Here is an 18,407-nt window from a genome sequence, read left to right as displayed (position 1 = left end):
GCTAACTAACTACAAGCAACGTTTTGGTAATAGTAGATTAAAGAGCGGTCTACTTTAGTCAAGCTCAAGGGGGATCCTGGTTGTCGAGACTAAAGTATTCCAATGAATCAATCACTACAGCCTTTTGTTTCACTGCATTGCCCACATCGCCCTGCTCCGTCCCCGCATTGTTTGGGTCTCTCAAAATGGCTGTTCTTCACCGCTTCTGAGAAATGTGAATTTGTCTTTTGTTCTTTTTAAGCTGATATGACGCTGGATATCTCCGTAAACGCTCACATTTTTCAATGTTTATATTTTACGTCAAGAAATGCATTCTCACATCAATAAACAAGAACTATGGAATGCACCGGACATGTTTTGCCACACTCGTTCTTACCAAACAACTAAGCTAGAATGGCGCCCCGTCTGATCTTGCCCAGAAATATGTATGAATTACATTTGGGACGGAGTGAATGCGCAAAGTGGTTGATTGAAAGGTTCTTGAACCAATTGGAGAGCCGTATTCGTTGTGGCTAATATTTTCAGCGAATCAACAATTTCATAACCAGTGGGCTGTGTCACGTTAAGGCAGACTTTGCGTTCCATACATGTTCCAGGGTTTGGTGAACGCAGGACATTTCCTGCCCTGATGCATGGTGGTCGGACGAAGGAATTGTTGGAAAATTTCGGAGGTTAGTATATAAATGTGTTTTTACCCAGTGTGCCTTATTTCAAACAGCCATCTCCAGCGGGGGAACCTTTCGATGGAGACCGTAATGGGTGGCATAGAAGGGCAATATAGTGAATTAAAACACAACTGAAAGCACTCAAAGTTGTAAATGTTTTATTATTAATTAGCTAATGGATTCCGCGTTCTTGCACTAGCAACCCTGCTTCTGCTTTGCGCCTTTGTAGTTTCGAAATTGTCCACCACGTAGCTAATCACCGCTCGTAGTGATCACTTGCGTTATGTATTGAAGTTGCTGTTTTGTATAGTAGTCAGTGTATAGGCTGTTAACCATTATTTTGTCAACCAGCTCTATGTTTGTTGGTTTGACATTCGAACTAGTTTGCATGCGGACTTGGTTGTAACATTAGCTAGCTAGCTAGCAAACCAGCTAATCACCCACTAGAATGCCAGTAACGTTGGTTAGCCAAATTGGTTAGCTAACGTTAGCCAGCTATCTAGGCACAAAGCAAGCTGCTGCTGTTTATTCATTAATTTACAGCCGGCTTGTTTTGATGGCTAGTTGGCTGTAAACTGATGATTGTGTTTGTCTTGTCTGGGTGCCCATTTGTTTTCATTTAGCTGGTTAGCACACTGAATTGTTTCGATGTAACGTTAGCTAGCTAAATTAGCTAACTAGCTAGCTATAGTTAGCTATGTTATAAATACCGGCTAATTGGCAGTAGCTAACGTTAGAGCTACGTTTTGTTGAAAGTGTTTTAACTTAACGTTAGACTCCGATTACACACACTAGTCAAAGTAGAGTAGTTGGCTCTAGCCAACGTTAGAGGTAACGTTGTGTCATGTAGCAAGACTAGCTAAAGGCTATCTCCTCATGTTATTCTGGGCAAGCGCGATGTTGAATAACTTGTTGGCTAGATTCCTATTATTTTGCATAGGCTAGCTACGTAGTTGGTAACAAACGCTCAATACGACCTGCAGCGGTATTTTAGCTGTTGCATAGGGATGCTTTGTCTTATAAAATACACATTGCATCGATGGTGGCAGCATTTTATATATGACGTCACGCTGGCTTTTCCACATTTGTACAGAAATTTTTTGGCACGCAACGAAATCCGTAGAATGAATGTAGGCTTAGGCTAGCTATACACTGCAGTCAACCCGCGTTATAACCAATCAAAAAAGTTTTTTTACATCATCGTTATGTGTAGTTGGTTCACATCGTTAAATAACTACACTGGCGAGAATGCCATGACTTAATCTGAAAAGTACAACATAATTGCATGGTATCCAATATTGTCAAACGGGATAGATCCTCATACTTCTGGATCAAAATTGAGAGTAAATTGATGTACTCGGTTTTTGCTCTAATTTCCCATGATCCATCTCTTCCCCCTATGCTTCTGAATTTGTTAAACTGGATGTGCAGTGCTCACTGCTGTATGCAGCATTATCTTTCCAGCTTTCTTTGGTGGGAATACAGGTGGATGTGGCACCATTTAGCTACTTGGTCCACTTGTCTTTACTTTGTTAAAGATACAATAGGTAAGATTTTAGTGTTTTAAAAAAAAGAATTGTTACAAGACCATTGTAAATCCATTCCTATCATTTAAAAAGGCTCACTGGCACGTTGACTCACCCTCTGCCTGTGTTCATAGTCCTTAAATTCTGGTTTCAAAATACAGTTGATGGCCCAACACTGTACCAAAACATTGTATAACTACAATAATTCAAGCTAATTGGTTTTAAGTGCCACAGCCAATGGTGTTTTAACATAAGCGCGTTTACGAAGAAGGGGGAGGGATAAACAGTGTTGTAGTTTCAAGGTGTTTGTTGCTGCTATTCCTCTCTTGACTGTTAGAAGTCTGAAATGACCTATTTTACCATTAATTTTGATATCAGACAATATAAAGGACACTCCATTCCACTCTGAGCCCAGTACAGACTTTTATAAAAAGCAGTTATTTTGGTCAGACACCTTCTGATGAGTAAAACCACTGCACACACCAGTACACCAGTACATTAACAACAAATCCTTATCTATGTGTTGCTGGCCTGTTTAGATGTTTCCTGTGAAACCCAGATACCCTCCCCCATATCATAATATGCACAGTGACATGGTGACACAGTATTTATACAGCCACACTCTACTGCCAAACTTGGGTTTTATCAGATTGTTTATATGAGGAGAGTGCTGTACAAGCTGCAAGAATATATTCAGCTCAGAACAACACTGAGCTATAATAAGATGCAGTTTAAGGTTCAAATGGCTTTTTGGCCAAAGTTTGTTTTGCACAGGAAACTCCTCATGGGCAGGGTGTGTGGTGCAGTCCATCAGGCAGCTGACTGTCAAGCCAAATGGTAGCCCCATGCATTGGGGAGGGTTCAATCCCTGCTGTCACACTTTTTCAGCTGAGGTCTTGTAACTTACTCAGCTTGCTCCTTATAAAGGCAGGGCAGACTGTCTGGCTCCCTTGATTAAAAAAAGACCCATGGCAAGGAGTGCATTCCCAATGGTGTGCCAATAAACCGTCAATTAGGGCAATTTTACACAGTTTACCATTTCTGCAGTCTCTGCACCATTATTTTTGAGGGAAATTCTATATCAGATTCCAGTTTTTTTTGTTGTGAATGCAGATACAGTGTGAATGTTAGTGGTACTGAGAGGTCACATGGTGGTAATGAGAGATGTGTGTGGGTCATGTGGTACTGAGTGGTGTGTGTGTGTGTCTGTGTATGGATTAAGTGGTACGGAGTGATGTGTGTGTGTGTATACGGATCATGTGGTGGTACTGGGTGATGTGAGTGTGTGGTTCATGTGGTTGTACTGAGAGATGTGTGTGTGTATGGATCATGTGGTACAGAGTGATGTGTGTGTGTGTGTGCGCGTGTATGGATCATGTGGTGGTACTGAGTAATGCGAGTGTGTGTGGGTCATGGTTATACTGAGAGATGTGTGTTTGTGTGCAGGGCAGGCATGCTGTTGGCTCAGATTAACCGCGACTCGCAAAGCATGGCGGAGTTCCAGGCCGGAGGGGCTGACGCCCAGCACGTCACCCTCTGTCTGGCCGAGGCCGTCGCTGTTGCAGGTGAGATCAGCGGCTGCAGGGGGGAGCTTCTCCTCCATGGTTGGCTGGTGACAGCACCTCGCATGGGTTCACTATGTGAAGATTTTTATAATGGCTATTAATTTAATGCTGTGCATGCTGTGTTTCTGTTTGAGTTGGTAAGATTGTCTCCATCTGTCTGCCTATTGGGCTGTTTGCTGATGGTTTTGTTCTGTAGACGGGGACCAGATGGAAAGTATGGACACTGTTAGCCTACAGGCTGTGACCCTGGTGGATGGCTCCACAGCCTATATACAGCACAACCCAAGAGGTAAGTTCCTGTCCATATTTGACCAGGCTGATTAGTAAGTCTTGTTACCAGCATATGAAGTATTACATGGGTTCCATGCATTTCTGATGGTCTGAATTCATAGACCTGAACATGCATACATTTTTTGAGTAAGGTTCTGCTTAAAGGCAAGTTGAACAACCTGGGCCTTGAAAATATTCTTTAACACAGAGAATGAGTGCTCGCATGGAGGTGCCAAAAGTGAGTTTAATAGTCTACTGCTTCACCGGGCTGTTCAACGATACTGATTTGATATCATTGGGCAGCAAATGGAGTCTGATTTGATGTTTGGCTGTAGAAAGAGGGCGAGACTCAAACGTGTGCGGGAGGAACAGCCCCTTGGGCAGCTCAGTCTAACAGAGCAGTACAGTTTCCCTTTCAGATGGGAAGCTGATGGAGGGCCAGGTCATCCAGCTGGAGGACGGATCGGCTGCTTATGTGCAACACGTGTCCATGCCAAAGGCAGGTATGTGTCACTGCCTTCATCACTGATGCATACACTGGGCTGCTGGCTGCCTCATCCTGGATTGGCCTCATGCTCTAGTTTGGGAACTGGAGCAGGCCAATGACTGTGACTAACGCAGCTGACTTGAACATTGTCCAGGGATGGGAGGGCTTAAGACAGCATCTCATTGCCCTCTAACAACCCCCCCACAAGTTGACCAGGATGCATACGCTTCCAATAAGCCAAGTTTGTGTAACAATGTAACTGAATGAAGCTTGTCAGTAGTGCATCCCAGGTTTGACTTTGGCTCCAGGCATTCTGCCCTTCTGACTAAAGTGTAACTCAAGTATCACCAACCCATCCCATCCCATCAAAGAGTTATGAAGGGGGGTGGGCTCAGGTGGGTCAGTGTGCTCAGTGGAATAGGGATACGTTGGTGGGGTTAGGGGCTCGGCAGGAGGGCTCACTTTTGTTTGCTGTTGTAGTGGAGGACAGTTTGAGACTGGAGGATGGTCAGGCTGTGCAGCTGGAAGACGGAACAACTGCCTACATCCACCATGCCCCCAAAGGTACATCTGACACATGCCTTTCTCTGCAGTGTACACTGTTGCCATAGACCATGAGAATACATATCAATCAATACTTACATTAAGTATTGATTAGTCCAGGTAAGTCATAAAATATTATAATATTAAGAACTATTTCATGCAACTCGGAGCCAATTGCCATGTGATATTTCCTTTAATGACTCCTCCATAATACACCTAGCCCAGACAGTGTAGTTTGTTTCTCCTGTGAGTTTCTTGCTGATGGTTCCTCCGTGTGGCCTCCCCTGTGTGCACAGAGACGTATGACCAGAGCTCGCTGCAGGCTGTGCAGCTGGAGGACGGGACTACAGCGTATATCCAGCACACCGTGCAGATGCCCCAGACCAACACCATCCTGGCCATCCAGGCCGACGGCACTGTCTCAGACCTGCAGGCAGAGGGCGCCATCGACCCAGAGACCATCAGTGTGCTGGAGCAGTACACTGCCAAGGTGGCTAATGCAGACTCCTCTTGGCTAATGCAGACTCCTCTAGGCTAAAGCAGGCTAAAGCAGACTCCTGTCATCTGGCTTGGACATGCTGCCACACACACCACCTGCACATACCTGGTCTGTCATGCGTGTTGTCCAGAGTATGGTGTCAAGTAAAAGAGTCGCATATTATTCCAGATTACAACTACTACTACAACTGCTGTTGGACCAGTGATGGTTGTAATATCACGTTGTATTTCCTGAACAAACATTTGATGTGGAGTGTGTGATCTCCTCAGGTGGAGAGTGCGGAGTGCATTGCAGGAACTGGGCTGGTCAGTAGAGGGGAAGTGGACGGTGGCGTGCAGATGCAGGTACTGTTTTCCAGAAGTATTTAACACAGTTTGGAGAGCTGTTCTGCCTGCATTTGTACAGCACTCTCTTCTTTGGAGAATGACATTCCCCCTTCCTGTGGAGAATGACGTTCCTCCTCTCTGTCAGATTGTTTTGCAGGGCCAGGGGAGTGGGCGTGCCTTGGCCAAGGCCCAGCAGGTGGGAGAGAAGGCCTTCCGCTGTGACTATGACGGCTGTGGGAAACTCTACACCACAGCACACCACCTGAAGGTACACACACACACAGGCACTATACACACAGTCTACACCAGGAGTCAGTGTGGGTACAGGTTTTTGTTTTAGCCTAATGCTAAATGCACCTTATTCAACTTATCATGGTCTACTGGGTAAGGAATCCTTTACTACACATTCCTGAGCTCTGCTGTTTGTGTGTACACATGCATCTAGGTACACGAGCGATCACACACCGGAGACCGGCCGTACCTGTGTGACCATCTGGGCTGTGGGAAGAAGTTTGCCACAGGTGAGCTGGCTCATGAGTGATTCAGACGTGCTGGTGTCGCATGTTTCTTGTACACGCTGACTCTACGTGTGACTCTACGTGTATGTGTGACTCTATGTGTGACTCTATGTGTGACTCTATGTGTGACTCTACGTGTGACTCTACGTGTGACCATGTGTTTGGAAGGGTACGGCTTGAAGAGTCACGTTCGGACACACACGGGGGAGAAACCATATCGCTGTCAGGAGATTAACTGCCACAAATCATTCAAGACCTCTGGAGACCTGCAGAAGCACATCAGAACCCACACAGGTGCCTACCCGTTTCACCGAGGAGATGCAGACTGGCCTCAGTTGAGAATAACCACGAGGATAGGCTAGGCCATACAGTCACAGGTTTCAACCTTAACCTTGACTGTCATTAGTATTGCTTCTGTTCTGGAGTACTTTGTGTCCAATAGCCACCAGTAACATAGCAGTGACCAAAGTTGTACAATTGCCAGTTCTGAATGTGAGAGATGGGCCAGCTGTTAAATCTCTCTTTTAATTGTTGCCGATCCATGCTTTCAGGGGAGCGGCCATTCAAGTGTCCATTTGAAGGCTGTGGGCGGTCCTTCACCACGTCCAACATTCGGAAGGTGCACATCCGCACGCACACGGGAGAGAGGCCGTACTACTGCTCCGAGCCCAGCTGCGGGCGCGCCTTCGCCAGTGCCACCAACTACAAAAACCACATGAGGATCCACACAGGCACGTGCTCACTGGAAACCTCCGTGCAGCTAAAGGCCTACCATGTGATTTGTGTCAAATCGCCAGATAAAGCAGGATTGTTTGTGCATTTTATTGGTCGAAAAGTGGAGGTTGAGGAATGTTTGTGGATTGGATTGGTCAACAAGTACAGATTGAGGAATATTTGTGCATCCGGAGTTAGAACAGATAATTAATATCCATTCATTTGTGTTTGTGTGTGTGTGTGTAGGGGAGAAGCCATATGTGTGCACAGTGCCTGGCTGTGATAAGCGTTTCACAGAGTACTCAAGTCTGTACAAACACCATGTGGTCCACACCCCCTGCAAGCCATATAACTGCAACCACTGCGGCAAGACCTACAAGCAGATCTCCACACTGGCCATGCACAAGCGCACGGCCCACAACGACACCGAACCCATCGAGGAGGAGCAGGAGGCCTACTTTGAGCCCCCAACAGGTTAAACCCGGCAGCATAGCCACCGACATAATCATTACACATCACCCCCACTCTGCACAATATACATCATCATTACACACACACCCCCACTCTGCACAATATACATCATCATTACACATCACCCCCACTCTGAACAATATACATCGTCATTACACATTATCCCCCAACAGTATATCCCAGTTAGTTTAACTCCATGTCATGTGAAAAATGTTATCCATTGCATTACAATTACAATTATTCAGGGAAATATACCATCATAAGGGATGAAGCAAGGTTTGCTACTTGTTTTGAATTTTCTAAAATAATTTAGAAATGAGAATAGAATAGAATTTAATCACTATCAAATGAGTGATAGGGTCTGTGGGAAGTGGAATTGCCCAGGAGCTGATGTTGAGAGATTTGAAATGCCTTCAATAAAAATGTATTGGTTAAATGATCACGATGACACAACTCAGCTCTTGCAAACAGTTTTAAAGCTACCAAAATAAAGAATATTTCCATAGTTGAGCTAAAATATAGCTCATTAAATTGTGCTTTGCCAAATGTCAAGTGCCATGGTTCAGACTAGGTAATATCAGTTTGAGATTTTATGGGAGGTACTAAACAAAAATTAGAAAAAGACTTGATTTTCCAAGGAATGTTTTCAAGTATTAGTAATTCATGGAATAGTTCACCAGAACTTGAAAGCATACACTCGTCAAGCTTAACGCAGTACACTCTATAAAGTAGAAGAATATGACTAGCATAGTCAGGCTAAATTATTTAAAATGGCAAGACCAATATCTTCTATATGACAAGAATTACCTTCAGATGGAGTGCTGATGTAATTGCACTGAAATTGCATTTTCTCTCCAATCAAATACTAAAGCTCGCCTTGTGCTTTAAATTTTTAGCTTCTTTGTTTTCCACTGTTCTTCCATTTATCCATCTTCCATCTATCTGTGGACACATTAGCAGGTGTGACACACCATAAACCATTGCTCATTGTCATGCACCCAGACCATTTACACCACCAGAATGTTTAATCTGAGCTGACTCATTCACTGATGTCTGGAGTTTCTCTCTTGTGCCGTCATTGTTGATGTGCCTGGTGTCTGAGGTGTGCTAGCTCTGCACTGTTATTGGTGGAGATATGCCTGGTGTTTCTGAGGTGACTGGGTTGACAGAGATTTCCCTGGTATCTGAGAGATGTTCTGCTTCTGTTCTATGATTGGTGGAGACGTGCCTGGTTGTCTGTAAGGCATATTGATTCTGCACTGTAATTGGTGGAAATGTTCCTTGTGTCAGTGAGCCTGAGACATATTTATTCTGTTGTGATCTGTGGTTCTGCATTGTAATTGGTGGGAGATGTGTCTGGTTCTGACCTGCCTACATGCTTTTTGCTGATGTGACTCAGATGCTATTGATGAGCCTGGTGTGACCTACGTTCCGGTGGAAGAAGAGGATTCTGGGTCTGAACAGGTGTCCACAGAAACTGCTGAGGTCATAGGGCACCAACATGTGAACCTTATCTCACAAGATGGCACCCAACAGGTAGATAACTCAGTGGCACCTTTAGAAACAGTCACAGGGATGGTTTGTCCTGTTGAACACTGCACATATTGCCTTTACATGCATATGTCTAATCTGATCTTTTCAGCGTCAGAGGTTTGTCTCCTTTGTCTGTGTTGATGGGTCTTGCAATGGTATTGTTTAGCATGCGAGACAAAATTAAAATTATTGTAATAGTCATTTTTCCCATACTGCATGTTTACATCAGTGGATAATCAGTGAGTGCATTGGAGATTTCATTTAGCACTATGGCTGATTCTGGCATTGTGATCATAGGTCAGCATATCACAGGCTGACTTACAAGCAATGGAAAACACCATAACCATGGTAACGCAAGACGGCACTACCATAACCGTCCCGGCTCACGAGGCTATGCTGGGAGGAGCACACGCAGTCACCATGGTAACAGCTGATGGCACAGAAGGACAGGTATGTTCTTTACATTTTCCTATCAATTATCATTTAAAATATCCCTATAATGCTGATATCTGTTGCCGGTAATGACTCATTCAGATGTTTCCATTATTTACTTTGCAAATAGACACACACATAGAATATACCACTTCTTGCTTGATTTTGTAAAAAGAAAACTTGGGTGCATCTCCTGCTCAGATCAGGTCGGACCTGGTCTACACCCGGTCATGGGTATGAATTCTATATTCCAAATTTTGGTAAGATAAAGTTTGGACCAGTGAAGACCTCTACACACGAGTAGAACCATAGTGTCCCAGTATCCTTTATGTGTCCACACTGCTGCCCATTTTAAGTACATACTCATGCCTGTACCTACAGGTGGCCATTGTTGCTCCAGACTTGTCTGCATTCCAGACCTCACAGGTGGAGCTCAGCCAGGAACACCAGCACCATCCTCACCCTGTGACACTGCTGGCCACTGGCTCCAATGGCACTCAGATTGCAGTACAGGTAGGCCACCCATAGTCCGCTCAACACGCTACCAAAAAGCAAATTTGTCTCAAGGCTTTTTTAAAGAGTTGTAAGTGGACGTGTAAATCGGTATAACTGTATGTCTGCGCAGTGACGAGGAAAGTGAGTGGGTCACCTGAGGGCAATTGCTGGGGAATCGGCTCTGCTTACAGCAAACCTTCCGTCTTCACAAAGAGGTCCTCAGTGATTTATAGTATCCAGTCTGCCTGCAGTTAAACCAAGCATTAAATCATCCTGCAGCTTATCGCCTTCTGCAGAAGTAAATGTGTGGAAAGATGTTTTTATAGATAAAGTACTTGTCCTTTTCCTCCTTTCCCCCACTGCATTACTTGTTGTAAACACTTGCATATGATTGATATGATAATTATTTTATTAAAAAGAATGTAACTTAAGCACTGAGGATGTTGTAGCACAGGAAGAAAATGTTAATTATACGTTCTTTTTGAAATGGTAGAGTCTCTATTGTATATGAATACAACAGGATTTTGTATAACACAACTTTTTGTAAATACCTTTATTTGGTACAAAACAAATCATCTGTTGATGTTGAGGTTTTGACTAGTCTGAGAAATAATGTTCTGCCTCATAAGACCAGTAATCGCATCACTTGCTCCTTTGTAATGGTAATTCTGTAAGTAACTGAGTAAATGGGGCTAGGCTTTAATCATCACCTTTTACTATCTACGTTGTTTTATATTTTTGCTTTCTGATGAACAAAAATGCAAACACGGACTTGGGTAGGATTGGAGGCTTGTTATTGATATGGTTAAACCTTTGTACAGGTGTAAATGTGCAAACTTTTGATGTCATCATTTGGGTAAATAGGAGTTATCTTGTATAGTTTCTTGGTTCTTGTTTTCACTCTCGCTTTTAACTTTTTTCTTTCTTTCTTTCTTTCTTTCTTTCTCTTTTATAGCTCAGTGAACAACCATCTTTGGAAGAAGCCATTCGAATTGCCTCAAGAATACAGCAGGGAGAAACTCCAGGGCTAGATGATTAGCACATGCTCATGGTTGGAGATTGTTCAGAAAAAAACTGTTTGGATATGAACATTTAAAACAAGAACCATAAAAAACAGGAAGGAATTGCAGGAATCTTACCATTTGTGCATAACCCATATACACTGCAATTAAATAGCCTACATAACTTAAAAATTATTTTTCTTATACATTTTATGTACATATGCATTTTAAATATGAACAGCAGGTCCTGTTGTACAGACACATTCAGTTCTTCTGTACAAAAGTGTTAATACATTTTACAGTGCTGATGAGAGACTATGTAATTGTGATTGCATTCAGAATTAAAGGTGCCACTCTCAGATAATAAAGACGTTTCTTGGGTGATGATCATACTCCGTGTATGCAGTCATGCTCCAAATTCTCCGTATGGGAAGAGCATTGGTTTTGCTACATTAAAGTACTGCAATCTATATTAAGGGTCTTTTTTTTTTTTGCCACGAGCAAGTTTTGCAGAACTGCAGTATCCACGCGTAAACTGCACAGAGGTTATTTGTATTGGAGCTGTAAAGTGTTTAAAATGTGGTTATTCACTCAACATATTCGCTTTAATAAAGCTACTCAATGATGGTGGTGGTTAAGAATCCAAATATGTCAAGGCATAGTGCAAATAATTGTGTACATCTATCTACAATTAATTTCACTAACGTCGTTCCAATATTATTTCAGTGAGAGCAGTTCTTTCTGTGTATCCCAAAACGATACGCTACCTACTAATGCTCCTTTTGCAATCGTGCAACTTCAAAAGCTGATTCACATTGGAAGCCTTTGTCACAGAAAAAAAGTTAAGAAGTTAAGACAAACTAATGATTCGCGCCAAATATACATGCGCTTTAAGAGATCGGTATGCTGACGTAACTCGTCTAGCAGAACATTTGAACCGCCCCTGTTTCAAACCCAGAGATGTCTTTTCATTGGTTGACAGGAGTCACTTGACCAACGGTCGCGGGAAGCATGGTATTCGGGGTTTGACTGATATAGCATTCAAACTACCTGCCTAGCAAGTTAGCCGCTTAGCTAATTTAGTAAACAAACAAGTTCACGTGCCGTGAAAAGTTTTATTTATATACGACGTGATTGTTACTGGGTTTTGATTTAAACAACATTATGTCGTTTTTTTTAAGAAACCGATTCTGGGCATTATCGGAATAATCGAGGCGCACTAAGGTTCAGCCATTTTCGTTTCAATGTGGCAAGGTAAGGGGCGTGTTGCTCATAGCATCGATACGCATTTCGAATGAATGGTGATCGCAAGAGGACACAGCGATAATCAAGTACGGTCGTGTGGAGCATGTGCAATGAAATTGAACGTTTGTCGCAAGTATAGATATCGGTCTTTTATTTTAATGTGTTTAGTACTTTTAAAACACTGAGCTAGTTGGGGTTAGCTTGTTTTTTGCTTTAACATTCTGCATTTTGGTTAGGTAGACATTCGCAGTTGGGAACGGATTGATCCCCCCCACCCCCACTTTCTTTACGCACGACTGTTAACGTTACAGGGCAGCGGCAGTGTTTCACTGACTTGTGAAAATGAGTTTAAGTTCTCGACGGCTCGGTAGTTCGTCTCCTAAAATGGGGGCGATCCGGCAAAAGTTACAGTTTTCAGCGAGCGACGGAGAAGATGATCCGGTGGAAGAAGACGGGAACAGTAGCACAGGGGCTGAATCTGGATTCACAGAAATTGACTCTCCTCTTCAACTGCGACGGAACGTGACAGGAAAAAGGAATGAATCCGGGAGCAGTCCACTGAACCAAACGGGCGAGGACGATGATATCGAATTCTGGGATGAGGAAGGATTCCTGACCCCGTCCCCTATGAAACCACCGAGGCCTTTCACTAGGGGAATCCCGTCTCCACGGAAAAGCCCCCGAAGTCCTGAACATACTTCACTGGAGAGAGTGTACCACCGGGAAGACCGAGAAGGCTCGAGTTCTCCCATTCCCGATTGCCCGGACACACCACCCCATAAAAGCTTGAGAAAGCTCCGTCTCTTTGATACACCCCACACTCCAAAGGTAAGTTGGTAACTTAAGGTAAATTGATCAAACAGCTAGTTTACTTAGCTATTTATTATTGAATTGTCACGCTTGCTAAATTTACGACTCAGAATTAGTTATATTAAGTGAACGGCAAAGACTGACAACATGACCAAGTGACCTATTTAAATGTACGTGGTGATACGTTAGGTAACTTATCCATGTTATGTAAGGTAACGTACAGTTTGCCCGACGTGTGAAGTTAACGCTCGCTACTGGGCAGACTCGTTGCATTTTTCTGTGCAAGGTATTACAGTTTTCATTTTGTTAAAAGGTCTTAGTCTTACACGAAGCTGGCGTTAGTATAATATGATTTGAGTCATTCCTGGCTACAGGATTTGAGTGGCTGTCAGTATGATGGTTGACATTGTCTGAAAATGAGAAAAATATGAATAGTTGGATAGCTGCGGTTTGGTAATCACGACAAGCACACAAACTACTCCGTTTTTATTTTGTTTGACTCGTCAAATTCTGTTTTTCAGAGTTTGCTGTCCAAAGCCAGGACAGCGACTGCGGAGTCTTCCAGCAGGAGAATAGCCCTATTCAGGAATGTGGATTCCTCAGGAAAACCCAACACGGACTGCAAGAGAAAAGAAACTCCACTCGTAAACATCAACCCTTTCACACCGGACTCGCTACTTATCCATTCCGCAACTCTGCAAAAAAGCAGTAGGAAGCGAACTCACTGGGATGAGTAAGTAGCTAACTTGTTTTTAACGCATTAGTACATGCTAAGTGTAGAACGATTAAGTTGTTTGGCCTGAAATGCTTCCATAAACATCTAGCGGACTAAACAATTTATGCTAGAATGTAAGGTGTGTAAAGCCGCTTTTATCCAGAGTTTGTTTGACTACAGGAGCCCCAAAATGACTGCAAACAAAGACACTTTAAGAAAGAAGGAAATTTCAAGTTAAATAGAGGAGCCATTGTTACTATCTAAGTAGACGTAAATGGCTTTTTTTTTTTTTTTTAAAGGGCCATTTAAAATGGCTCGACATTCCTGATTGACACTGCATCAGACATTTTTTCCACACAGTTCGTTAAGTCGGTTGATTGCGTACCTAAGAAGAAAAATGGGCACCGCGTAGTTCTTTAGTAACCGAATGCTCCTTGCCGCCTCAGTCACGCCCTCTTGTGTTTGTTCTGTGGTTCACTGACACACTCATTGATTTACAGCTCCTGTGAGGAGGATATGGAAGCCAGTGATGCTGAACTTGAGGAGGAAATCATTCCTCCATCAAAGGTTGGTTTTCATTTATCCATTATCCTACCAGCCTATTTGTATTAAATGCAATTTGTTGGAATATGAAAATAAACTGGAATCTCTCTCCTCAGAGGATAACAATAATGGAAAGTAACATGATGTCCCGGTATGCCACCGAGTTCCATGAGTTGGAGAAAATTGGCTCAGGCGAGTTTGGGTCAGTGTTCAAATGTGTGAAAAGACTTGACGGCTACGTCTACGCGGTCAAGCGCTCCAAGAAGCCCCTGGCAGGCTCTGTGGATGAGTAAGTGAACGTTTTCTAAAGACCAAGCCTTCAGCCATGTGAAATATTTGTATTTACGTGTATTCATACAGGTGTATGTGAAGTTTGCCTGAAGGTGGTTTGTGTGCGGTTTCCTCCACAGGCAGAACGCACTCCGGGAGGTGTACGCCCACGCGGTGCTGGGACAGCACCCCCATGTGGTCAGGTACTTCTCTGCTTGGGCGGAAGACGACCACATGCTGATACAGAACGAGTACTGCAATGGAGGCACGCTCTCTGACGTTATCGTAGAGAAGTGCAGGAGCATGCGCTTCCTCTCTGAGCTGGAGCTGAGGGACCTGCTCCTGCAGGTGGCCCGAGGCCTCCGCTACATCCACTCCATGTCCCTGGTGCACATGGACATCAAGCCAAGTGAGTGGGCGGCGTCATTTTCATTTAAAACACTATTTATCTGAAATATTTATCAGATGAGCGGTATTCAGGGTTTAAAATGACTGATGTGCTCGTCTCGTTCTGGTATTTTAGGCAACATCTTCATATCCCGAAAGTCTGCCGCTTGCCTGGATGAGTGTGAGGAGGATGAAGTCCTGGCCACCAGTGTGGTCTATAAAATCGGTGAGGGTTTGCTAACTGTCCTGTAACAGCTGCCATCTGGGTCGCCATGATGCTAAGCCTTGAGATGTGGTCCCTTGGACTCATTTTATATCTCTCCCTCTCCCCCCCCCCCCCCCTCTCTCTCTCTCTCTCTCTCTCTCTCTCTCTCTCTCTCTCTCTCTCTCTCTCTCTCTCTCTCTCTCTCTCTCTCTCTCTCTCTCTCTCAGGCGATCTTGGCCATGTGACCAGGGTGAGTGATCCTCAGGTGGAAGAGGGCGATAGCAGGTTCTTGGCCAACGAGGTCCTACAAGAGGTGATTGTTTTCCCCCTTCTGACAGTTTTATGCCATTTAAATGTTGATCCCAAGATTTTTTACTATTGCTAATTGATCTGCTTTCTCTTCAGGACTACAGAGACCTCACAAAAGCGGATATCTTTGCCCTGGCACTGACAGTGATCAGTGCTTCTGGGGCTGAAGCACTGCCCTCCAATGGAGACAGGTGGCACGACATCCGGCAAGGAAGCCTACCACCTATTCCGCAGGTGCTCTCTCCGGAGTTCCTCAGCTTGCTGATGGTAAGGCTCTACTCTGCCTCACTGCACAATGCCCTGTTACGGCACTGTTCCAGCAGGTGGATGCCTCCCACAGTCTGGTATAGGTTATGGCGTGGGTCCCATGGTCTGCTGTTGAAACAGGACTGTGCCAGTGTTTGGGGCTTTTTCTGTCAGAATGTGATTGCACAACAATTTTGTAGGTGGTTTATCTGTACTGATGGCCTAAAACCTCAGGTGCCACAATCTGCATGTGTAAAAGACTTGAATTTTGAATGTCAGTGTTATGAAGTTTTGTGATTTGGCATGGATAAGGGATCTGTTACTGCCGGTGCAATATTCCATAGCACACATGCAATTATTTTGAAGCATTGGTCAACAGCAGTGACCCCCCTCCCCCAGCAGAGTGACAAATAATTGCCACTCGAGTGAAATGCACACAAGTTGTCTGCTCTTCTCTTAACGCTGCTTTCTTTCCCGTACAGCTGATGATCCACCCGGACTCAGAGAGGAGGCCGTCGGCCTCGAGCCTGATTAAGCACCCTGTCCTGCTCACGGCCTCCAGGATGAGCGCCAATCAGCTGCGGCAGGAACTCAACGCCGAGAAGTTTAAAAATGCTCTGCTGCAGAAGTACGTACCGCCGTTTAAACCTGAAGGACGCACTCTGTGATTCAAACGACCAATGTGCATCACCAAACCAGCCCACGCAAATTAATCAATTTATAAGAAATGAAATCGAGCTGTGTTGTATATTTGTTAGTGACACGATGACATGGTATGTTATGGTGTCTAGTTCACCGGAAGCTGACCGTGCGCGTGGTTTACAGGGAGCTGCGCAAGGCTCAGATGGCCAAGGCGGCAGCGGAGGAGAAGGTTTTGCACACAGACGGGGTGCTGACACGCTCCACCCTCCAGACCAGCAGCAGGGCGTCCCGGCTCATCGGCAAGAAGATGAACCGCTCTGTCAGCCTGACCATTTACTGACCGGAGCGCACCGCAGCCCCGCTGGGGCGGGGAACCGCACAAACTCAAAAGCCCTCAACCAGGTGGAATGTCCTGTAACTGCAGGATCTTACAGCCTGGAGACTTTGGTTTTGCTTACACGGTTGGGTACTTGTTTTTATAGAATACGTATAAAAACTGAATTGAAGCTTGACCTGCAACCACAGACATGCACGTTTGTCGCGGTGAAGACACTGTGCTCTGCATCTAAATGCTCCTGATACAGCAGCCTTGCTGCCTGATGGAGTGTGTTTGATCAGGAGCATTGGCCTTTTGTGTGAGCAAAGGACTACAGCTGTCTGCACCTTAACAGCCTATACAATACCTGAGGTCAGGTAACTACACTGGGTCATTGGATAAGTTTTAACTTAGCACTTTGAAGGCAATGCTTTAACTTGCCAGGGGGAAAAAAAAAATCTGCTGCTATGATTGTTTTGTTTGTAACGGTAGCCAGAGTTGGTGGATTATAACTTTTAAATATAAATATTTTAAAATCCTTTTAATCAGTTGTTTGTTAATACACACACGTTTGTGTTGTCCATTTTGTTTCATAGAATTTTGGTCCATTATGGTATAATTTTAAGCATTTTAAAAAGTACATTTGAAAAAATGTATCCACTTTGATTTTAATGTGTTTGGCTCTCAGATGATGGGGAAATAAGTTTATAGAAAGGAATCATGGAATGTGATGAAAGCCCTTTGTGTTCATCCTTCCAACTGGAATTATGGAATATTTTTCATCCCTCGGAAAGGTGTTACTGTCAATAAGTCAATACTTCTGACTGACCAAATAAAAATTAAATGCAGTTTTTAGGAAAAGAAATTTAAGTTCTTGTCCATCCAAATCTCGAGCCCACCCTGTAGCATTAATGGAAATTCATTGTTTCAGTCCAGATTTTTGTAACAGATTTCCCTTCTCTGTGAATAATGAATCTTATGCTGCTTGTGCCCTGCCAGTGCATCAGCAAGTTTCTGTTTGTTCTCATCGTGTTGTCTGTCATCTTTACAGTTTCTTCTGTAATTCATGCTTGTACATGTTCTCTTTTATAATAAATTGAAAATTAACTCTACTTTGTCTTTGATTTTAGACAGAGATTTTTCTCTAGCAAATTGGTACTTTCCACATAGATCAGTTACACTGCTTCTTTAGATGTGACTGAAGTTTTGTGTAGCAGTTTTAGGCTCTTTCTATGTCATTATATATAATATATTATAGGGATGAATTGAGATCTTACCAGTATTCACTACTAGCATTATCTTGACTATCTTGGCGTCATTTAATGAAATAAGATTATTGCAGATGTGAGGGGGTGAGACAATGCGTTTGTAAATGAAGTGAAAGCGCTAAAAAAAAGCATTCTAGTCATCTGAACCTATAAAAAAAAAAATGTTTTTCTGCTGACAGAAGCCAATAGATATATGCCCAGTGTCGAATATATCTTTTCTACTTATGAAATAATTTAGTTCTCGACTCAAATTCTTAATATAAGATGGATAGGTCCTGGCAAAGAATGTGACGGATTATATGTAATTTCCCCCAAATCTTTTGACTATCTACAATATGTGCTCCATGCAATTACTCATTTTGTTTGTTTTACTCCACAAAATTACACTATGATTTTGATTTCAAGG

The 18,407-nt window shown here is 43.6% G+C and overlaps 2 protein-coding genes across 2 annotated transcripts; both read left to right on the top strand.

Moving 5' to 3' along the window:
• Positions 1–551: 551 nt before the first annotated feature.
• znf143b (zinc finger protein 143b) lies at positions 552–11,515 on the top strand. The gene is made up of 16 exons (XM_061221742.1): positions 552–671; positions 3,638–3,756; positions 3,953–4,045; positions 4,434–4,529; positions 4,994–5,077; positions 5,353–5,546; positions 5,825–5,899; positions 6,027–6,149; positions 6,327–6,402; positions 6,568–6,693; positions 6,951–7,130; positions 7,360–7,587; positions 8,984–9,120; positions 9,415–9,567; positions 9,931–10,062; positions 11,000–11,515. The coding sequence occupies exons 2-16, from the start codon at positions 3,645–3,647 to the stop codon at positions 11,081–11,083; spliced, it is 1,893 nt and encodes a 630-aa protein (XP_061077726.1). The 5' UTR covers positions 552–671; positions 3,638–3,644; the 3' UTR covers positions 11,084–11,515.
• Positions 11,516–12,085: 570 nt separating this feature from the next.
• On the top strand, positions 12,086–17,800 carry LOC133111635 (wee1-like protein kinase 1-A). Its single transcript, XM_061222147.1, has 10 exons — positions 12,086–13,118; positions 13,622–13,833; positions 14,316–14,382; positions 14,475–14,647; positions 14,769–15,037; positions 15,152–15,241; positions 15,448–15,533; positions 15,626–15,796; positions 16,258–16,403; positions 16,601–17,800. Exons 1-10 carry the CDS (start codon positions 12,633–12,635, stop codon positions 16,755–16,757), a joined length of 1,857 nt encoding a protein of 618 aa, XP_061078131.1. The 5' UTR covers positions 12,086–12,632; the 3' UTR covers positions 16,758–17,800.
• The last annotated feature ends 607 nt before the right edge of the window (positions 17,801–18,407 follow it).

This window comes from Conger conger, chromosome 15 (assembly GCF_963514075.1).
Source record: "Conger conger chromosome 15, fConCon1.1, whole genome shotgun sequence".
Lineage (NCBI taxonomy): Eukaryota > Metazoa > Chordata > Actinopteri > Anguilliformes > Congridae > Conger > Conger conger.
This window is presented reverse-complemented; position numbering and strand designations above follow the sequence as displayed.